Source organism: Onychostruthus taczanowskii, unplaced genomic scaffold (assembly GCF_017590055.1).
Source record: "Onychostruthus taczanowskii isolate IOZ18803 unplaced genomic scaffold, ASM1759005v1 scaffold24, whole genome shotgun sequence".
Classification (NCBI taxonomy): Eukaryota; Metazoa; Chordata; class Aves; order Passeriformes; family Passeridae; genus Onychostruthus; species Onychostruthus taczanowskii.
Genome location: NW_024499684.1, coordinates 6,442,643 through 6,466,170, shown reverse-complemented (window position 1 = coordinate 6,466,170; position 23,528 = coordinate 6,442,643). Strand labels below are relative to the sequence as shown.

General features: G+C 44.2%; 1 protein-coding gene across 2 annotated transcripts in view; it reads right to left on the bottom strand.

Moving 5' to 3' along the window:
- The window catches only part of LOC121336541 (calcium-activated potassium channel subunit beta-2), a 142,042-nt gene extending 118,837 nt beyond the window's left edge, over nt 1-23,205 (bottom strand). For both annotated transcript variants that reach the window (XM_041405828.1, XM_041405830.1), the window contains exon 1: nt 23,114-23,205. In XM_041405828.1, the coding sequence (XP_041261762.1) occupies nt 23,114-23,151 (38 nt within the window). In that variant the 5' untranslated portion in view covers nt 23,152-23,205. The remainder of the gene's footprint in view (nt 1-23,113) is intronic.
- Nucleotides 23,206-23,528: the final 323 nt, after the last annotated feature.

Here is a 23,528-nt window from a genome sequence, read left to right as displayed (position 1 = left end):
TTTACTAATTAATGGACATATCATCTGTCTAGGATTTGTGCTTCTCTTCCCCCAATACTCATATAATAAGAATGTTTCATATTCCCTTTAAACCCTTTGACAGCATTAATTCACTCTGATTTTTTTTTCCTATCCTTATCATTCCCTGATGAGCTTTAAATGAATCTGTATTCTTGTTTGATTCCCCTCCCACCATTTTCTATTCCAGCGCAGGGTTTTAACCTCACATCTTTGAGCAGTCCCTCGTGAAGTGACTGTAACTGTGGCAGATAAAAAACTTTTCCTGCACAATTATTAATCATGCAGATTGTGCATCCTGGCTGCCAGAGACATTGGAGGGGTCATTTCTGGAAATGGTCCCTGGTGAATTATGGGTGCAGGGCCTGGGTCAGGACAGGGACCACTGCCACTGGGTGCTCCTAAGCTGAGCATCCTCCCATGGGCCAAACAAGATAAAGTTGGGCTCCTTCCCCAAAACATCAGCCATTAACCCCCCGAGAGCAAGCTGCAGCCCCAGCAAATTCATCAGGGTCCTTCAAAGGATCCCTGGAGTACACCTGATGCTCAGAAAAAGCAGTGAACCTCTTGCTGTCAGTAATTAGTTCCTTAAATAATTATTTCCTTAAATAATTAGTTAACATTTGTATAGTATTTTGAAGGTGTTAAGTGCTCTATAAGTGCACACATTATTTTTGGCATTTAAGGGCCCTTTCAGGGTCTGCTGGCAGTGCCTGGCTCTCAGCATTAATAAATTATGTGACACTGCTTAGGGGTAGATGTGTTCAACAGAAAGGATTCGTTGCTATCTCTCCCCACACTATGAAAATAAAAGAAAACAAAAAACCCCCAAACCCAAACAAACTTGCTGTTTGCCAGGAAAGGGAATATTCACCTTTACCACTCCTTTAGGGCAGCAGAGAGCCTCATCCTGGGCCCCTGGTCCAAACTGGTCATTGCTGTCCTGAGGGTGGGAGCAGAGCTAAGAGTGTGCCCCATTCTGTGTTCCAGCTGCAAACCCTTCCCTCCCTCCATCATGGCTTGTGGGGTAAGGGAAAAGGCAAATTCTCTTCTTCAGGCCATGTAAGTAATTACATTTTTTACTGTCACCTCTAGAGTGGGAATTCTGAATATGAATGATTTTGTTTTTTAAGAGTCACTACATTTCCAGCAGGGACACTGGTGAAGTTATTCTCAAAGTCAGGCTATCAACATATTAAGCAGCCTCTTGATGTGATCTATCTAAATCAAGTGGAAGTGGTGTTTGTGTTGGTTCTGTTTATGTTGTTCCTACAAACTTACTTAAAGTTCCTGGCTAATTCATTATTCTGGGAGCTTCATGCAAGGCAGCAGGTACTACAGTTCCCCTGCAGAGCTTATTTTCAATATTAATTATCTGCTGTGCGTTAAGTAGTTTTTGTTTTTGCGTTAAAAGGTTTATGAAAATTAGATTATTAAAATGATAAAAACTAATTTTCTCAAGTGTAGCCACTCTGCAGCAGTCAACTAAAAAGAGAAAAATATGTGCACTTAGTTGTCTTGGAAAAATGGCACCATGACTAAATTATCATATGTGGAGGAAGGGAACAGTGGGAAAGGCTGCTTAATCACAAATGTTGTTGCTGGCCTGCTGGCCACACACTTGTGCTTGTGTTGACGGGTCTGCTGCTCATTTTCATTCCCAATAAAGCAGATTTTTGTCTGAGAAATTAATTTCAGGATATGACAGGAATGGCTATCACTTGCAAAGGCAGCACATCTGCTGCGAAGCTGAGCCCAACGTGGCAGCAGGGCGAGCTCTGACTGCTCCTGCAGGAGGAGAGGGCTGATGAGACCTGCCTGGGGCTGGGGCTGCTTTCAGGGCACCAAGCTGCTCCTGGGGCATGATCTTACAGAGGAATCTCTCCTACCAACACTACTGCTGTGCCTCAGGGCTGGGGCTGCTTTCAGGGCACCAAGCTGCTCCTGGGGCATGATCTTACAGTCAGAGGAATCTCTCCTACCAACACCACTGCTGTGCCTCGGTTCCCTTGCTGCAAAATGAGGAGGAAGCTCTGAAGGAGAGGGATAAGCCCCAGCCCTGCCTGCTGTGAGACATTGTTATTAGTCTGCTAATGCTGACTGATGTCTGGCCTCACTCCTTCGCTCTCCATCCCCGGTGACATCCAGAGGGACTCTGCAGAGCTGGTACAGCTTATTACAATATATTGCTAAATCTGGGGCTGTTGGACCTCAGCAGATTTGTTGGTTTAATTTTGGCCAAAAAGCAAACTCTGAGGTGAGGATGGTTAAGAAAGATATTCCCATCCCCTTGCTCTCTGTGCCAGTGGGCTGGAAGTGTGATCCAAGGTGGCTGCAGCTCCCAGAGCCCTGCAAGGCTGCCAGCCCAGGGCACCCATGCCACAGTTTGCTGTCCTCTCTGTCACCTCTGCTGCTTCCATCACGTGTGGGGTGAGACAGGACCAAGTGGGCAAAGCAGCAGCAATGCCATCCCCATTCCCTGTGCTCCACATCCTCCCCTGTGATGCTCCCACAGAAGATCCTTTCCTTTCCCCCCATCATTATAAGCACAGACCTTTAAGTGGCATAACACCTTTTGTTATAACAAAGTTTCCTGCCTGTCAGGCAGAGGGATCTGCAGAGAGTTTGCTAATGCCAAAGCCATGGGAATTAATGTCACTCTTATCTTTAGCAGTTGTCACCCCCATTGCACGCATGAGGATAAAACCAAAAGAGCAAAAGGTGCTTTGTGAGATACCAGAGTAAGCCAAGAAGCTGAGGAATAGCAAGAGAATTGCTCTGATTATTTTTCATCATGCAAATATCCATTTTATGTGGTCCTGTAGTGGTTTCTGCATTTTGGAACATTTTCCTTCAATGACTACCATTCTAAATATCATTTTTTCTATGAGGTTGTTATTGTTAGTGTTATGAAGTGTTTATTTGTTGATATCGTGCAGTTTTCCAATGTCCTAGAATTTATTATGGGTATTAGAGGTGCCAATGTTTATCCATTTTACACCTTCATTATCTGATCTAGCCCCATCATTACTCCAGATACATACAATGGCATTATCATTGTTGTCTTGTTTCATTATAATTCCCCTTTGTTTAGTGCTTTATTTCTAAGAAATAATTTGTTAGAAAACATGCTGAAGCATAACCAGACCCCATATTACATATGTTTGGATCTCAGGCATTTGACAGAAAATGTCTGTGACTGAGAAGTGGCACAGCATCTGTTTTATATCAGTGCTCACAGACTGGGCCAACAAGCACAGTTAATGCCAGACCCAATTTCAGCCTCTGAGAGCCTGAAATATCTGTGGTGGATACCCCAGCCTCTGACATGTCCACTGGGAAGGTTCCCCCCATGTTGAGTGCAGTCTCTGTTCTCAGAGAATGAGTGATTTGTCATATGAATATATTCCTCACCTACAGTAAAAATGACTGATGTGTGTTTGATCTTTTTCCCTTAGCTCTTCTGAACTGAACCTCTGTGCTGTGTGAGCCTACACTCAGTGGCAGAGAGGGGAAAAGAGGAGAGAGGGGGGTAGGAAGAAATTAAAGCAGGGTTCAGCTGCCTCTGCCTGAGATGGACACAGATGTCACCCAGTCATGGTGGCAACTGTTAGATTTTTATGCTGAGAGGGATTTTAAGGATCAACTCAGTAAAAGGTAAAGCTGATACAAGAATGCAGAACACAGAGGGGCCAGAAAGACAGCTGTGACATGTGTGACATGAGGGGACTCCTGATAAAGGAAACTGCCTGTCCACCCTGGGCAGAGAAAGTGTGCTCTCATCCTAAGACAAATCACTGAATGTCCTGCCTGAGAGAAAGCAGCAAAAAAGCTGACCTGAATCCATTTTTAGCAGTGATTGTTCTTCTGACTGAAAACGTTTTCCAGCTACAGGGAAGCTGCACTCAGCTCTGGGCAGGTTCTGCCTTGCTGGATTGCCACCAGGTCATCAGTGTGAGGTGGTGGGATGCCACCAGCTCTCGAGGGGGACAGCCTGGCTTTGCTCAACAGCCTGGGCTTGTTCAACAGCCCTTCCTCTGATTGCACTGTGTAGCTCATGGCAATCATTGGCCACAAGTAACACAGAGTCACAGGAGGTCTTGTAAGAGCATCTGCTGCAATAAAAGCAGATAATTGTATCTGTATTTTAGGGAAGCTTGCAGCGAGTCTCTGTTAGTAACCCCAAACACAGCCCTTCATTCCTGTTCAAGGCTGGAAGGGAAAAGTCCCAGTTTCTCAGCTTGTGAGGTGTCACTAATAAGCAACCCTTGGAGAAAATACCAGAAACAGTGTTTTGGAACAAATGACATGATTAAAAAAGTATATTTCATCCAGCAAGTAATTATCACACCCGCTGACATTTGCTAAGATATAATTCAGTGAAAAATAGAACCTGTGTTTCTGCTATAAATTCTGGCTCAATTCCCACAGATACCAATTCTCAATCTTTAGCCAAAATTTGCTGAGGCATTGTCTGACACAGAAAATGGACTCTGAGTTCTAATGTAAAAGCTAATTACAGGAGGTAATGCAAGACAGGGCAAGAGATGATGCCTGTAGTGTGTTTAAGAAGACAGGGTTTGGTACCCATTCTTTTCCAGAAAAAGATCTCCCAGATACCAGGAACACTGCCTTAGATGCAGAACATGCCCACAGACACATCCTACTCCAGTATTGAAAAGCATAAAATGCCTTCTCTCCTCTTCACTCAACCCCCAAACACCTGCAGCAGTACCAACAAATACCATAAAAATTAGAAATAACACTCCAGTTCCAAATGCAAAGAAGCTGGGGTATGTCTGTTCACACAGGGGGAGGTGTGAGGATTTGGCTGATAGGTGAGAAGTCAAGATTGATTCTATACAACATAATATTTGGAAAGCCTGTCTATCTGTTCATCAGGAGTGGCTTCATGCCTGGGCAGAGATGGCAGCTGGGTCAGCCAGGGCCCATCTTGGGACAGCAGAATATCGTGGGGAACATTAATGTCTCTGCAGGCATTGAGATCTTTGGCATCAGGTCAGGATTCCCCAGGTGCCTTTTCCCTGCTCAGCACCAGGAAGCTGCACTTTGCTTTGACAGTTTTGCCTGCAGGCTGTGTGACACTGCACAGGAACGGGGGGGCTGGCAAAGGCAGGGCAACAGCATGGCTCTGGACTGGGCTGCAGGAAACTGCTGCAAAATGCACTTTTGTGGGGGAGCTGATCTGCACTGGAGGCTCAGTTGGCCGTGGCCGTCGTGGGAGCCAGCAGTGGCTGGGAGCAGCAGTGCCAGCTCCCAAACATCAAGAGAGGCACCAAGAGAGAGCTCAGGGACCTCCACCCAGTGCTCAGCTTCCATCAGAACCCCACGAGTCACTCGGAGCAAACGTTATCATTCCTTACAGGGAAAGGAGAAATGGAGACCTCGGCTCTCCAGCAGGTGCAGGGAAGCTCTCCAGAGCTTTGTCAGGGAGCTGCACAGCCTGTGGTGTAGGGGGCTGTAAGGTGCCTCTTGCTCCCTGCTGTTTCTCAAGCACCATTTCTCATTTAGGGCATGGTTTGACATGGCAGAGCTGTGGGTGGGGGCCGTTCTTTTGTAGGTTCATCTCCATGCAGGGCTGTTGTATCTGGCCAGAACCTCTTACCCACAGTTTGATATTCCTGCTGGATTGCCTGGACATTGCTGCAGCTGGATCTGTAATTCCTGCCAGGCACTATTTTCCATATGCTGAAGTGCCAAGAGCTAAACATCCCAGGTTAACAAGGCTTTTCCTCCCCTGAGGTTTTGCCTGCTGTGTCTCGGGATCACCTGTGTTGGATTATGCTCCAGAAGAGCACCTTCTGCTTGCTCCCATCACTGCACCCTAGCACAGCTCTCTGCCACCCAGCTAATTCTCATGGCATGCCTGAGGCATTCCCATCCTATGAGCAGCATCACACAGCTCTCACATTTCAGCATGCAAAGACCACCAGAGTTCACACATAGGCATTAAAAGCACTTGTTGAAAGGAGAGTTCCCAGATGGAAAAATTAAAGAGCTGTTCTCCAAGGTTTATGCCGGATCACACACCATCCCTGCCCTAAACTGAGATTAATGTTTCAAAGGAAATACAGTGTCCTGTGGGCACTTTCAGAAAGGTCCTGCAGACCACCTGAACCAGGGTAAACTTATTAGAGGCACAGCCTTCTTGCTTCTTTGTCTGCAGTACATACAGGAATAAATCACTTATGTAAGTCTACATGTGCTACCAGGGATGCAACAAGAACTTTGATAGTTCTCATTACCCAGGGACAGGGAGGTCTGTTACCCACTGTTGCCATGCTGACACCATATTTGTGTGATGGTGTTGAGGGTTCACCTGGCCACAAAGAACTCATGCCAAGCCCTGCACAGCATGGGACTCACACAGGAAAACAGTTAATACAGAATATATGGAAATACAGAATTTATGGATGGTGGAGAGACAAAATCCTCCTTGACTGGCACAGCTGGCATGGGATCAGCTGGGTATGGAACACATTAAATGTGCATCCCTTGGGGCATCAGGAAAGGAGGAGCAACACCTTACCTTAATGCAAGGTGAAAATCATTGTATGGCAGTAAAGAGAAAAACTGAGGCTGCCCTTGGAAAACAAGGGAATATTTGTCACTCATTTGGGAAACAGCAGGGTAAGGCTTGCAGGTTGGCTAAATGTCTGAGTAAAGTTCCTGGAGGAGAAGGGATTAATGTGTTTTCTGGTACATGTTCTAATTTTCCTTCACACTGTGGTAAGCTTACAGTGGTCATGACATGCTTTGTGATAGTGATCAATATCTAATTAGGCAAAATGCTAATTTGCTAATGCCTGAAGCCTTAAACCTCACTCTCCAGAGTCAGCCCCAGGTGCATCACTGCTGTCTGTGACAAATCACTTGTGTCCTTGCCCTTGGTTAACTTGGTTAACCCTCTGTCCTGACAATGCCACTAGTTCAGTTTAACCTCTTTTTCTTTTGTGTGAAAAGCTAAACTACAGCTGTCCCTCAGTCAAAACACAAAGCAGAACGTGATGCTCAGGCTTGTCCCTGCAGGAGATGTGGAGGGATAGCTGTGCCCGGTGTGCTGGTTTATGCAAGAATTAACACCACGCTTTAAAAAAAAGCACATTTTGGTGATCCAGAACTGCTGCAGTTTCCTCCTGCATCATGAAGAAGTTGCTGCCATCCCTTTCCCGTTTTTCCTGCCGGGAAATCCATAGCTGGTAGTATAGCAGCACCTAGAGGTGGATTCCAGGGACAGCCCTGCCCAGGGGGGTCTGCACGGAGGGGCACAGGGGCTGAAGAGAGGGGCTGCCGACTCCCAGGGAGCACCCACAAAACTGCAGCGCCGTGCCAAAGAGTGTCCCAGAGCTTTCCCAGTGTCCCAGAGGTTTTGGGGTCAAAGCAGAACGGACCCAACCTTGCTGGATCTCAGGACCATTCCTACCTTCTACATCAGACCTGCCAGATCTGTGAGAGAAAAGAGACCACCAGAAATTATTTCTGGAGGATCCTTCTGATCACTCGCCTTCCCAGCAGGAAGGGAAGGGGAAAGGGCAAATTTTTACTCAGTGATTCCTCCTTCTCTCCTTGAACCAGAGGCTCCCTGCTGGCAATCCTGCACCCCTGGCCTGTCTGTACCCCTTTCTCTGCTCATCTCCCCCAGAGCCTTTGCTACAGCCCCAGCTCCTCTGCCTGCTCTGTTCTCTCACACACTGCCACTGCTCCAAGGCAGCTCTGGGATCTTCAGGGGCAAATTATCCTGGAAAAGTCCTGTGAACAGCTCTGCCCCATGGAAGGCACATCTGCATGGAACCAGTCACACCTTGTCACTGAATAATCCTATCCACTGTAAAGGAGGGCTCTTTTCAAGTCACATTTTGTGTGTGTGTGTGACTAAGGATCTTGATATAAAACAGTTAAAACTTCTCTGAATGTCAGGCATGTCATCTGATCAGACCTGGGCAAAGAAGGGAGAACCTTTCCATCCATGCTGACATGGTTAGTCATTGGAAGTTCCCCTTGCTGCTCACTAGGATACAGCTGGCTTCTAGATGGCTGTTTCTTCCAGATTTTTCTGAAAGATTTAACAGTTCTTTATACCTGATATTTTCTTCTTTTCCTCACAAAACTAGTTTTGTATTCAAATTAAGTCACTTCTCTGACATTAGCTGTTCTATAAGCCAAAAAACCAACTCATCCTTTTCAGCCTTTTGCCAATGCCATGGATCTGCACTTGCTTTGGTATTTAAGCATTCTGGAGAAAATAGGGATGCTAGAAATAGTGCACAGAGAAAATGAACAAAAGCTGCCCTTCCTACATATGCCAGCATAACTCTGTAAGTGTCACTGGCCACCAGCAGACAAGGAAAGCCAGTAGGATGTGACATAGGATGAGGCCCTGCCTCAAGGGATATTCCTGACTTTAGTGCTGTTCTGTCTGTGCCACGACTATATCTTAGTTTAAATAAGATCAATAGTAGGGCTGCGAAAGCACACATAAAGCTGGTCTGCTCTGGGAGGAGACTGCAACATTAAATCTCCCAGAACCCTCACAGCAAACTGGGAGGCAGAGCCTTTATGTGTCAGTGATTGTAATGGTCATTGTATTTCACTTGCTGGTTCCTGATGTGCTGGTCACCAGCCTGAAATAAGATGGGGCTCTTTCTCACTCCTGCAGCCACTGCTGAGTCACTAACCAGCATTCCTGGCTGCTCTAGGCTATGGAGAGCCCTAGGACAGAGTGAAGGTGGTTCTGTGGTTACTGAAGGGGAAGGTGGAATGCACCTCACTCTCATGTGATGAGCAGCAACATCGTGCAGCTCTGCAAATTCCTCATTTCTTAATCAAAACCACATATTCCAGCAAGAAATGGTTGTATAGAGCCCTGCAGGGCTAGCACAGTCAATAAAGCATGCCAGCAAATTCGTTTTTAATACTCATGAACAAGACTCTGTGCAGGTGGAATGCTTTGCAAAGACCAGGACTGTGCAGGTGTACCTGAGGCTCTTGCTTTCTCTCCTACTTGACCAGCACCATTGAGAGGCCTCTTTCTTGCTTTTGAGAGCAGCATACTGCAGGGAAGGATTTATCTCTGTTTCTGACTTTCAAAGGGATAAAACCAGTAGAAATTTGATTCTCACTCCCTCATTAGCTTTTAAGAGTTCTGAGTTCTGTGACTTGGTTTTGCTTTCTAGAAGAAGAAGAAAGATGGCTCAATCCCACCTCCTTGTCCAACAAGGTTACCAAGGCACATTTTGTGCTATCCAAAGTTTTCCTGTCCAACATCTAGCTGTTATCCTCAAATGATCATCTTTGCTTTTGCAGCTTTTCGTAATCTTTTGGGAAAAAAGAAAAAGCTTTCTGTAATCTACCTCTAAAATATTTGTCTAGAGGGAAGATGAAAAGGGCTAAAGGAAGATATACTCAACAGAAGAAGTTGCATAATTACAAACAAAGCATATCCTGTGCAGGCCCAGACACTGCTCTGCAGAGAGGCCAGCTCTGGCAGTAACTTCACAGATGCTAATGAATTAATGTGTATATTTTATCAAACCCATGAAAATTGATAAGGGCAAGCAGCCAGCTGGGGTTGTCAGTGCAGCTCCACAGCATTGGGCTTGCACCCCTTGGTCAGGCACACAGTGCCACAGGGGCTGAGCTGCTGCAAATTAGGGGCCCTGCAGAGCCCCTGCTCACCACATGCTTCATGGAGTCTATTCATTGCTTAAAGAGCAGTAGATGAACTGAGGGTTTCCTCAGGAATCATGGAAAGAAGGGGAGTAAGAGCATTTGCAGTGCAGTTTCACTGGCAGCTGGGGCAGCTGGTGGGCAGCAGGCAGGCTGGGCAGTGGTAGCAGGATGGGCTCTGTCTGCTCACACCTCGTGGCATGAATCAAATCTGCTGGGCTTCTCCTGCAAAACTTCCATGGGAGATCAGTGTGGCATGTCTTTAAGTCTTTGAAGGTGGCAGAGAGGCTTGTCTGGAAACCACATTAAAAGGGAAACCCTCAAAGGCTGTGCCTTGGTTTTGCAGACTGTAAGCAACCTTGTCTGGTTTTTCAGTAGGTAGTGGGTCTGATGGTGTGCTCCTTCTTTTCAGTGAAAGGGACACAAGTAATAGCTGTCTTGTTCAATGTCATGAATGACTACTGAAGTCAGCATTGGCTCTGAGAGACATTTCCCTCATTGAATTAATTCTGGTGTGCAGGGTTTCATTAAATACATGGAACAGATATTGACCAAGCGCTGCACATCCTCTCCTAACTGCAGTTATTCCTTGTCCTTTACTTATAAACTGAATCCATACTGCAGCTGTACAAGTGACAATTCACTTAAAAACTGACAGCAACTGCTCTGGTTGCAAACTCACAAATAGGAATTACTTAGCTTCCATAGAGGAAAAGGTTGTATTTTCCATCCTAAAGGTTTAAGCCCAAATTTTGCCTCGGGTCTCTCCTGTTTCCTAAGAGCCAGGAGACAGCTCTCCTGTACTCCAGCCCAGATCTGTAACTACAGGGCTATTCTCTAATCTCTTATTCCTGAAAGCCATTACTCTATAAACATGATAAATAGACTAGAAGTGTTTAGCATTGAATATTCCTGAAGCATAATTATTCCAGCCTCCCTTGGCAGCAGAAACATTACTCTTATGTCAAAGATGAGGAAACAGGGGCACAGTGCTTTGTCCAAGCTTGTAGGACTGTTCAGCCCTGGGCTGTGGCTCCAGGTCAACCCTGTGAACTGTGTTCCAGTCAGTGCCAGCTACTGCCAGTGAATTAAATAATAGCTCAGTGGAAGTGGAAAATGAGGCAGTACTGCTGAGGAAGACAAGGTATGGTTTTCAATGAGATTTGAAAATTGAGACAGGAGCTGATTAGGTAGATTTCACTGCGCAATCTAGAGATGTTAAACAACCAGCTCTCCACAGCTGGGCTGGTGGGAATATCGACCAGGTGGAATTACTCCTCCTGAAATGCAGTTACCTGCTAGCACTGCAGTGCTGCCTGGAGTGGGTTATTCTGTCATGGAAGGGAAGAAATTAACCTTTCTTTCTCTGACCCCAAAATCTTGGGGAAACCTGGTGCAGTAACACAGTACTTAATTTTTACTTGACTGCTTCTCAAAGAAGATAATGCCAGAGGAGCAATGGAGACACAGTGGAGGAGAGAAAGTTTATACAGAATAACTATTAAAAGTATAAGGAACACATCTATAGTGTCAGGCCACATCTACTCTATGATGGGAGAAATTGCAGAAAAGACAATATTTGAGTTTGGTGAGCCCCTGAGTGTGATCCCTCCTGCCCCTGGCAGAAGCTGTGCCTTGGCTGTGGTTCAGATGGGCTGCATGGAGGAGAGACCAGGGGGCAAAACCCCTGGCCTGTGCTTGCTCTGCAGACCCTGTGGCTGAATACAATGGGGCAGATCACTGAACTCCCTTTCCAGACTGTAGGGAATGTCAGGTGACAACAGGGCAGAGTGACACTGACTGGCTGAGAACTGCAACGAGCTGACAGGAGGTAGGGAGTGACAAGGGTGTGCAAACACCACACCCTAAATGTGCAAGACATAAGGCAGAGAGGGAGGATTACGGATGCTGAAACTTTTGAAATGCTAGCTGTCCAAGAATGTCTGTCTTTGCTCTGATGCTCCCTCTCCAAGCACATTAGTAGTGTTTGTTACATGAACTCCAGTTCCAGCTCACTGACACCTATCAAACAAGTCACACCATGAAGTGTGTATCAGCCTGGTGAGCTGAGGAGGAAAAAAATAAATCTCAGTTTCTGAAAACTGTCTTTAAAAAAAATTAAACCCTACACAAACAAAAATACCAAACAAGCTGCCTGTGCATCTCATGCTTTACAACTGTGTGACCAAATACAGCTGCTCTCTGCTCACACATGTCTGCTGGTTCTGCCTGAGTTAATGGGGTACCTGGAGCTCAGGAGGGTCCCCTCATGGTCAGTCCTCTGCAGTTCACATATGAAGTATTGTCCGCAGCAATACTTTATATTTTTATAATACAAAAATTACACACTCTTTACACACCGCACTGTTCTCCATAATGGCCCAGTGGGATGAGTGAGCTGAATAGGGTTGCACCACTAGTGGAGGTTTACCTGCTCCTTTCCAAAGTGGAAAACCACATTTTGTTTGAATTGAATTGCTTAGGGACTATTTATAAACATTCAAGCTCCTAAGGGTTTGGAAAACTTTGCTACAGTTTTTTTTGGTTGCGGTATGGTCTCTGTCAAAGCACCCAGCCTCTCTTGTGTCCTGCTCTGGCTTCAGTGCTGCTGGAATCCTGTTTCCTCTGTGATGAGGAACCTGCAGAGAGCAGATGGGTTCCTTGCTCTGGCTGCTCCCAGGGATGCTCCTGCTGTCCAGGAGAAGCCTGGCCCCTGGGAGCCCTGGCAATGGCTGTGCCTGGGGGGCCTGGTGGCCGAGGGGGACATGGCATGTGGACTTGGAGACAGACAGGTACCAAAGGCTTCGTGGAACACCAGCAGGATTCCTGGATGGCTGTGCACTATGGTGAATTTACACAGATTTACTGCTGCCTCAAAAAGGAGAACAGGCAGAGAAGCAGGGATGAGGGGGAAAGGATCAGCATTGATTAAGTTGACAGTTCTACTAATGTCACTGTGGACACAGCCACTTTCCTTTCCTTTGCCAGCAGCAACTTCAATAATAAGATGCAGAGGGAGAAGGAGGGAATGTTGCTGCTCACAGTGCTGCTGGCAGTATTTATATGAGAATCTGGTGCTGTGATGGATGGCCACGATGTAAAGATACATAGTGATCAGTGCTCTGGAAATGCAGGCAGATTAAGTAGGACTGTGCCTGGCTGGTCTGAAGGTGACTCTGCTGAGAGCCACTGGTTAGATGTTAATCTCTTTTTGCTCCTCACAAATAATATTTATGTAGAGCTCACAACAGTCCTTGCAAATGTGTTGGCAGGTGCTGCTGTCTCACTTTGGCCTGGATCTGCTTGCTGGGCTCTGGGTTTCACAGGCAGAGGAGAACTTGTTTTGTCCTGACAAGCCAAGGTGCACAGCAAAGCTGGGCAGAGCAGAGTGATGGAGTTGTCCTGTCTCCTGCCCCTGCTCCTGCACCCAGTGTCCCCACTGAGCAGGCTGGCTGAGTGGCACTCTTGTCTCACCATGGTCTGCAGACTAACTCAATTCTTGAGCTCTGTGCTGTTCTATAAGAGCCTTTTTCCTCATTTTACCATGGTCTGCAGACTAACTCAATTCTTGAGCTCTGTGCTGTTCTGAGCCTTTTTCCTTATTTCACCTTCCTTCTGGCAGCTAAGAAGGGTTGATGCAGCTCTGCCCAAGCACCTCTAGCTTCAGGGTAGGGCAGTGTGTTCCTGGTGGGTCTGGAATGTGCTTGCAGCTGTGTGAGATGGGACAGTCTTTATCAGATTCACAGACACCAGCTGGGGCTGGATTGAACAGGAATAAACCACAAGTGAGGAGTGTGAATCATGGTGACTGTGCCCTGAACTTGTATCAAGCCTGAGGAATGAAATGAAATCTTTTTACACCCACAGTTTTAGCCCTAAACCACTGCTTTAGAAAAGGAGGAGGGTGATGTAGAAATACTGTCCAGACTGGTTGGTGTTATCATTATTATCAGTACATGGGTTTGCACACTAGTTTAATTGTAGTTACTAACAGTGTCCACCAAATCTTGTACCTCACACGGTGGCTCTTAAGTCTTACATTAGTCTGCTGGACTGGGATTTAGGGCTCATTCCATACACTTTCAAGGATAGATTCAGATTAAGTAGGAGATGTTTCTGGTTTTATAAACTTCATGTGTATTTGGCAAAATTAGCTGTGATGGGCAGCTTTGAGAAGAACCATTTGTATAAATACCCAGATATCATTATTTGGATCCACGTCTCCAAGGTCAATATGAAGAGTAATCTTTTCCATCTTTCAAAACACAAAGTCAGGCAATTTCCAAGCAGGTTTCTTCTTAGAAATGAGTACAAAGATTTAGTTTTAATTCTGTAGGAGTTAAACTGAAAATTATTAACATCTCCAACACTAGACTTCATATACAGAGCACTGTGTATATCTATCTCATGTCTCCACTTAGCCAGGGGCACTGTCTTTGCTGTCTCTTTTATCCAAGGACAAAAGGAATTTGTTAGGATGGCAAATGTTCTCCCATTCTTGCAAATTAGCATTAGAGCATCACTATAGAAATATTCCATGCTATCTGGATTATGGCAATTAAATTTCTATCAATGAAAGCTGGTTTCTAAACTAATATTTAAAGAAGATGAGAGAGAGATGTCTACATGAGGGGCATTGCTAAACAGATTTCAGTATTTATTTTTCTGACAGAGATTCTGTTTCTCCTGAAAGGGTAATGTACATCTATCTTGCAAGGAGTTTCCTTAGAGGGTTTAAATGAAGAGTGAAGCTTTGAGAACAAAGTGAAAATGGAAGAAATATGCTGCCACAGGAAGATCAAAAATGAGGCACTTGGGGCTTCAGAGAGTTATCATTAATCCCCTCCTGCCCAGAGGGCATTCCTGTGTGACCATCAAAGTGACACACATGCAGCAGTCTGGCAGAGTGCCACATCTCTGGGTTTGATGGACTTTGCTCTGGGGATGGCTAAACCTCCAGCTGCTCAGAATGGCAGCTTGTTTTCCTCAACAAATTCACTCCCATGTTTATCTGCCCGATCTGGAGCCACAAAAGTTGATTATAAATCATTTCAAGTGTGTTCTCAACACCTTTTCCTTACCAAAACCTGGAAACACAAGCAGCCATCAGAACCTGAAAGCTTGTCCTGCCTGAGCACAGCTTTGCCTTTAGATTAGGATCAATGTCAAGCCTGGGTTGTACTGCCTAAGGTTGCTGTTGTACTTATGGCTTAACAAAATGTGTAATAATGTTCACCTTATTAATATGGAGGGGAAATGCAGGTGTGTGTCTGTCTGGTGTGCTGATAAGGCTGTGAGGGTGACATTTACCCCCAGGACAGCAAAAAGAAGTCCCTGGCTGGCTCCGTAAGGCAGTACTGCCCGAGCAGTTGCATGGCAAGAACATTTCAAATAGGTAAAAGGAGGCAAAGGTCAGAAATATACCCCAAGAGGCAAAGAGAGCTCTTCTTCAGAGTGAGGAGGAGCCCAGGGATAGAGCTGAGGGTCTCACTGAACCAGCAGTGCCTGAAATGGTTTTGTTCTGTTCACCTCATTAGCTCGGGCATTCTCCAAATCAAGGGATTTAGAGCACTGAAAAACTGTTTAATAGTAACTGACAAAATGTAAGCACTGATTTTGAAAATGCTGCACAGGTATGATGAAAGAGTAGCTACATGATGGATGACAGAGGTGTGGGAATCTCTTGTTTGGCTTTGTTTGGGTTGAGTAAAAGATGAGAGAGAGGGAAAGAAAAGGATCTCCTAACAGTAGCATGAATATGAACAGTGTGAGACACACTCAGACCACATAACAAATTCAGAGCCTCCTTCCCCACCCTGTGCAGCTGCACACAGATATAGGGATGGTTGCTAAGACAATATCTGATGCCTGCAGATAAAATGTTTATTTGCTTTTATATAAAAAGCGAGCTGGAAGTACAGCTCATGATTGCAAACTGGGAAAGAGGACAGATCTTTCCAAAGCTACTGCCAATCCCCTTACAAGGACAAGATTTGACTCCTGCACGTTCTGAAGAGGAACCCATGACTCAACACGTGGATCTGGACTGAATTGCATTCACAGGTTTTTATTCATTATGACTACTAAGCTGCAAAAATAAGAAAGGATCTCCTAACAGTAGCATGAATATGAACAGTGTGAGACACACTCAGACCACATAACAAATTCAGAGCCTCCTTCCCCACCCTGTGCAGCTGCACACAGATATAGGGATGGTTGCTAAGACAATATCTGATGCCTGCAGATAAAATGTTTATTTGCTTTTATATAAAAAGCGAGCTGGAAGTACAGCTCATGATTGCAAACTGGGAAAGAGGACAGATCTTTCCAAAGCTACTGCCAATCCCCTTACAAGGACAAGATTTGACTCCTGCACGTTCTGAAGAGGAACCCATGACTCAACACGTGGATCTGGACTGAATTGCATTCACAGGTTTTTATTCATTATGACTCCTAAGCTGCAAAAATAAGAGCCTTTAAAAAAAAAAATTTTTTCAAAAAAAAAAAAAAAATTTAAAAAGACACCAGAGTGTGATGTTAAAAAACTACCAAGAAACCAACCCTTCTGAAATAATGGGAACAACTGTACATATTTCTCAGCAGTGAAAGAACTAAAACTCAGGTGTATTCTGACTCACATAAATCTTAAGTTTCCCCTGAGTACAATCGAGACTGAAAATTGGAGAAGGGCTGATGTGAGGAGATCAAAGTTTCCTCTCCAGATGAGGATTTGGCTCTTCTTGCTCAAATACACTTATTTTCAAGACTATTTGCTTTGTGATAGCTCTAAATCCAGGGCTTTCAATCTCTTAACAAAACCCCTGAGCACAGTAAATGCATTGAAATAGGATTCAGGGGAAATATCACTGGAGACAGCAGGAGCTGCTGCAGCAAGGGATTCCACCCAGTGTGGGTGACAGTGGAATGAGTGATGTTTCCTCTCCCTTTGCTCCTTTTCCCAGTGCTACCAGTAACACACAGACCAGTGCTACATCATTTCCAAGCAGCCTCAACACCACAAACTGGTGAGCTCATTACCCTGCAGGCAGGCAAGGCCAGGACACCACCAGGAATTCAAGGTTAACTGCATTAACCTGGCTCATGTTTGAGCAGCCTCTCAAAAGAGGCCAAAGTTCTCAGGGCTCAGCTGGAGGATAAGGTCAGGAATTGACATTTTTTATAGTAGTTTTTAGACCGTCTGCCTCCAAACATATAGATGAAGTCCACTCCCTCATTTAGAAGTCAATTTTATAACAGGAATTCTAATGCAATGAGGAATATGTGCCACAAAAGCAGTATCACAGACTAGGGTAGGCAACTGGGTATTTTCTACAGAAGCTGTGAAATGGACAGTGTTGGCATGCACAACCTTTCTTCTGTGGGGAGAGATTTCAGCTCTTCAGTCGTCTGCAAACACAGACAACAACTGGCCATGCATGTAGCCTGTTAGCTCTCCTCCAGCGCTCGTGGCTGCTCATGAGTGCAAACAAAACAGTCCAAACTGGCCTCATCTAAGCCAGCCTCCATCATTTGTCTTGCTTGTTGACTGACACAGGGCCAGCTGTCTAGTTAGTGAGGCAGAAGCATTAAGGTAGAGAAATCATAGAAAAGAAAGACTGGGAGGCCCCTCAGGGGTCGCTTGGTCCATCTACTGCCCCATGGCAGGTTCAGCTTTACCTGCACCACTTCTCTCTGTTTTTCTTAACCCGTTTTTCAAAGTAATTTCCAGAATTCCTGAATCACACATCACTCCACTAGGCATAAAGTGAAAGGTGTGCTTCATGAAAAATAGAGCTGTTCAGCCAGCAGCTCCTCTCTAGGGTGTCAATCTGATGTACAACACCCACTGCGTGGTTTCCTAATGTTACCAGGAATCACACTGATCCTTTGGGGACATGCAGATATCAGGATTGGGAAATGGAACATACAGGCTAACATTTGCCTGTGAGATTGTTATTGGTAATGTGCATAGGTGAATTTTGGCTGGGTGGGGTTTTTGGTATGAAGTACTTTTGAAGTTGCCTTTAAGGCACAACTGAACAAAAGGGATTAGGCACATACTGAGCAGCTCTCAGGTAATGCTCATCAGTGATCTCATTGAGGTTACACTCCTCTCTCTTTGCCTTCCCAGGGCATAAGGTGAAATTGGAATAACTCTCTGTTTGGTTCATCCTCTTCTTTTCCTTTTGCTTTTCATCCTTGAGCACACTTTTATGGGTTCCTTTTGTGGGGCCATGTTTATGCACACAAGAGCAACACACGTTTTTGTGTGCATAAACACGGCCCCACAAAAGGAACTCCCCAGGCTCAGCGCCACAGTCACTGGGAGAGGGTTGCTGCATGTTCCATGGGGAGCCTCTTCCACACTTCAAATCCAGGGACTTCTCCCCAGGACCTACTGGGAATGGCACCAAACCTGCTTCCTGCAACCCAGCATCCCACCAGGGCTGTCAACCTGGCATAATCACAGAGCTCATACCAGTCAGTGCCAGGGCAAGAGAAGCATTTAAGGATACCACCAGCACATTATGGATTTTTAAAATTGCTTTTTATATCTAATGTCCACATCTTAATCCCAGCTGAGCTCCTAAACACTCTTGTAGGGACTGTGAGTGGGTGGAAAGGAAGAATGTTTGTGAATGGATGTGAGGAAACAGCAGGGAGATTTCACAGAAGAGGCAATTGAGAGCTAATCCCAGGCTCTGCTGCGTGACTGTGCCTCTGAATGCTCTTATTTACTGATGAACAGCAATTGACTGAACTGTACTATTTATATGTTTTAAGCATTTTTCCAAAACTGTATACCTCAGAGGAGTGTGTGGGACAAACTGGCAATGGAAAGGAGCAGTTCTAAAGTAGTTAACAGACCTGACTGTCATTTTTGTTCTGCCTGTATATGTAAAGCTTTTTAAAAGTAGTTTTAAGGAAAATGAGAATCAACACTCTTGAGCTTACATTGTCTCTTACAATTTGAGGAGCCAGCACGAATCTTGCCTTCCCTTCTTCACTTCAAGAAATATAAATCAGAGAATATTCTACTTTTTAAAAAAATAATTCTGGTCTGGCTAACAGCAGGAAAATCCATTATTCCAGTGATGGAGAGTAACAGTACAAAACTTACTGATTCATATTAGGTACTGCAGGTTTTACCATCAATTCCTGACTTGCCAGCAGCTCTTTACATTACTGGAACTTTCTTCACAGCCTCATATTCCAGTATTTTCCTAGACAGAAGATTCCTAATTTGAAAGACATGGCTTGATGTTGACCAGAAAAACAATCTCTCCTCTGGCAGATCAAAGCAGAGCAGACACACACCACTTGCTTCCTAGCCCAGGACTTGTAGAGTTTCACTTTTTGGCATCACTTCAGAAGCTTTAAGATTAGAGGAGATGTAAGTCAAGAGATTTGAGGCTCTGGGGAATTACACTGCAATCTGGGTGTTTGTTTGGGTTTTGCTGATTTTTTGTTGTTGTTGTTGTTTATATGTTTGTTTTTCTTTTTTTGAACCTTATGCAAAGTACTTAAATGAGGTGGAATTAGAGACAATGCCAAATTGCTGGCCCAACACTTGTTGTCTTTTTCTCCCTACAAATTATCCTCCTGTTTGGTAACTGCTCTTGTTTGAGAAGATTTATCTGTGTGTAGCTTTTTTTGGGTATTTTACACTGATTTGAGAATAAGGCCCCAAAGAGAAAGCTGAGGAAGAAGAAATGTCTGGGAGTAGAGGAATTGAGCTAAGATACTATTTTCACATTCAGAACATTCACAGATGCCTTTAATACCATATATCCAAAAGAGAAGCATATCTACCAGGGGGTTACCTTTGCCACTATTTCTCAACAAATATCCAAAAGCTTTTGGTTATGCAAGAAGCACAGAATATTTCCCCCACTTTTTTAAACATCCCAGTATAATCAGAAATAAATAGATTACAGATAGTTTCAACATAATTTCATGCTGTCCAGAAATAAGATGGGAAAAAAACCTTTTAGGTAAAAGCAGAAATTTCATTAAGAAGCAACATGTGAAACACTTTCTTTGTTAAGCATAATTAGCAGTTCAAAGACACTTGCCTTTCAAAGTGTCTGCTTTGATTCCTGTCAGATGCAGAGGCAGTGATATATGACATGACATTCAACTAACTCTCAACATAAAATGATGTGATGATTTTTCTCTAATTGAGGGGATGGCAAAGCAAGTTTTTTTTTTTGGGTTTTTTTTTTTTTTTAAATGAGTTTGAGAAATAATTTAAATGGCTGTCAGATCTCCAGCAGCAGGTAGTAAAACACTGGATAGAAGATTTTCAAATTCAGTTTTTGCCCATTCCCAGTGTTTCTCTTTTAGAAGTATTTTACTTCCTGACATGTCAAGTATTACTTATAGGAATAGTTTTTTTCCTGTTTTTAAGACATCTCCTGTTCAAATTTGCCTGCTGACTTCAATTTGCCATTCTGACAGCTTTCTTTGAGACTAGGTGGCTCTTCTGAAATGTATTCCAGCTGAGAGGTTTCAAAGTAGTTTCATTTTATTTTTGATCTTCCTGTGACTATCAAGGCTTATGCTGGCCTTTTTTTTTTTCTAGTTGGCTGCTCTGGTGTTTCTTTCTCTTCACTCTCCACTGACTCCCCAGCACATTTTTATTTCACAGGTGGATATTTTGTGTACTCTTCCTCTATGCTATTTTTCTTAGCCTCTGGATTCTGCAATTCACATGATTCTGCCTTTTTTTTTTTCTTTTTCAGACTAGAATAATTATTAAAATAGTTGAAAATAACTAATATAATAGCCAGCTAGAATAACTCAGTAGCAGAAGGACTTGTGAGCATGAACTGCTCACAGCAGAAATCCAAGGTCTGTGCTCCAGCTGAGAGCCCAGGAGAGAAGGGATGACTGGTCCTACATCACCTTGATGTGGCTTTGATGGCTGCAACAGGTTATTTCCATGTGCCCAAAACCTGCCCCTTCAGATTTTACACAGGCTGTGGGCAGCATTTCAAGCTGTCCAAAAAGAGAAACTGAAAAGCCAGTAGAAATTCTCCCTTACATAAAATCAGGTTGTGAAAATAACTATTCAGGTTATTTTAAATTCTTTTCTCTCTGTCTGTGGTTCAAGGTTTTAGACACAACCCAGGCCTCCCTTCTGGGTTTCTTCCTCACACAGGATTTTCTTTCTCTTCCCTTATTACCAAGTGTGGGGCTGCCTGTGTTTTTGTCTCAGTGTAGCAAATGAAAAGCAAAGTTCTGCAGCAAGAAGTGTCCTGGAAGCCTTGGTGAAAGCAAATTTTGGAAAAGCACATGTTCAAAGCTGCCTCTTTGTGTGGAGTGACTCAGCTGTCTGGGCCTGGGTTTGCCAAAAAAAAGGCAGCTAAACTCAGAGTTTCCATGAAACCAGTGAACAGTCCCACTGTCATCTCTGGAACAGACATGTGAACTCTTCCTTCAGCTGCAGGGAGCCCTTTGCTGTGGAAAGGGATGAAGAAAGCCAGAGCACTGCACGAACACCCAGTCAGGGTGAAGGAACCTTGGGTCTACATGGGACAGGAGGGAGAAGCCAGAGGCAAGCACCAAGAAAAAGACAGTTTTTATATCCCCAGTTGAAGGTTGTCCCTCTCTAACACCCTTGCTGAGTTTGTGTCTCCCCAGAAGTTACATTTTCTTCATGCGCCAATACACAACTCTGCTTTCTGGTACTTTACAACCTGAGGGAGAAGTGTCTGCTCTCTGTGAACTGGAGAGGAAACTAATCTAAAAATTCGTTGATTCTGCATTATTAGAATTGTCTGTTGATTCTGCACTACATCAAATATTTTAGGAATATGTTCATTCTGTTTCATGTATGAACTAGCCCTGTGGTCTCTGACCTACAGTTGTTTGCTAACCCAATACACAACTCTGCTTTCTGGTACTTTACAACCTGAGGGAGAAGTGTCTGCTCTCTGTGAACTGGAGAGGAAACTAATCTAAAAATTCGTTGATTCTGCATTATTAGAATTATCTGTTGATTCTGCATTACATCAAATAGGAATATGTTCATTCTGTTTCATGTATGAACTAGCCCTGTGGTCTCTGACCTACAGTTGTTTGCTAACAGTATTTTCTTAGAAAACTTTTAAATAGACATAAGATTGAATTATCAGTAAACAGGAAATAACAAAGTTTTCTTTCTTGGAAGCAGAGTTGGGAAACCTGGCTCCAAACCCCATGAAAAACAGCAGGAGACCAACATACCATAGGTGTGCAGGCAAAACTAATGTAACCTAAAATAATAGACATAAGATTGAATTATCAGTAAACAGGAAATAACAAAGTTTTCTTTCTTGGAAGCAGAGTTGGGAAACCTGGCTCCAAACCCCATGAAAAAACAGCAGGAGACCAACATGCCATAGGTGTGCAGGCAAAACTGATGTAACCTAAAAGTTTGATATTAGAAATACTCATTGAACAGCACAGAAAAAAACCCCTCCATCTCAGTAAATTTCAAAATTCTTAAAAGATAACTTAGAAAACAGAAAGAAGGTGTGTCAAGAATATTAAGTCTTTAATTGCTCTTTTTGACTCATGTGGAGTCTTGTTTGATTCTTAAAAGATAACTTAGAAAACAGAAAGAAGGTGTGTCAAGAATACAAAGTCTTTAATTGCCTATTTTTGACTCATGTGGAGTCTTGTTTATACAACACAGAATCATTTTCATGCACCCAACTGCCAGGTATGACACCCTGTGAGTAAAAGATCTGCGTGTCATCAAATCCCATCCAGAGTAATTTTCCTTTAAAGACACTATTTTAATTTATCTCAAAGCCCAGCTTAGCTCTCAGTACCACATTTATGCCAGTACCACCAAACTGTACCAGCATCATAGGATTATGAACTGGGATCACTTACCCTGTCAAGTCTGGTTTCACACTGACACTTCCAGCAGGGCAGGTGCTATATTTTATTAGTTACAGAGATTCACTGTGCATCCAGAAGCTGCCCTCTGCACCCTGCTTTTATAGCAGGATTTAATACAGCTGAGCAAATACAACCTCTGCATTATATATGAGGTATAGGGAGGTGATGGGAGCAGGGTAAATGCTCTCATCAGGTGTAGAGTGCACAGGGAGCCAGAAACACAGACACACTGCAGGACCAGGGAAAAGGAGGAGGGAAAATGTGTTTGGGTCTGCCAGGAAAGCCCAGGAATCCTTGCTCAAAGGACTTCTGTCCCAACCAACTCTGTAATCCCTACCCAAGGCCTGGATGCAATTACAGCTCCGCTGCATTGCCATGCCTGACTTTGGTTAAATTCTCAACCCCGCAGCCAAACAGGGGGAAAACCCCCAAACAAATCCAAAGTACTAGTCGCTAACAACTTCTGAACAGCAAACCAAGAGCAATTCCCCAGCCCGGGGTGGTTTCTACTCACCTCCATTTGTCTCGGGGATATTTAAGGCAAAGGCTCATTTTTGTCCTGCAGACTCCGTGCTGCTGCTCAGGGTTATTTTGCCAGGTCGTAAAAAGGCTCCTGAGCAAAAGGAAGAGGAAAGCAACACGTAAAGCAAACACAGAAGCCCAAGAGGAAAGCTACACCCTACAGAGCAGCACTAATAGCAACGGGAGACTCGGAAGGAGAGAACACTCCCAGTTAGTAACTTTTTCCATCGATACATCTGTTACAAAACAATTTAGCTGCGAACTTCTCTTCCTTCTCACAAGCAAGGCTTTGCTAGAGAGGAGACCTCAGATAAACGAAGTGATGAATGTGGGGCTTGTCAGGCTTTTTTTTGGGTTTTAGTTTCTTTTACCAAGTAAGTAAATTATTGAAATATAAACTAGAAGCT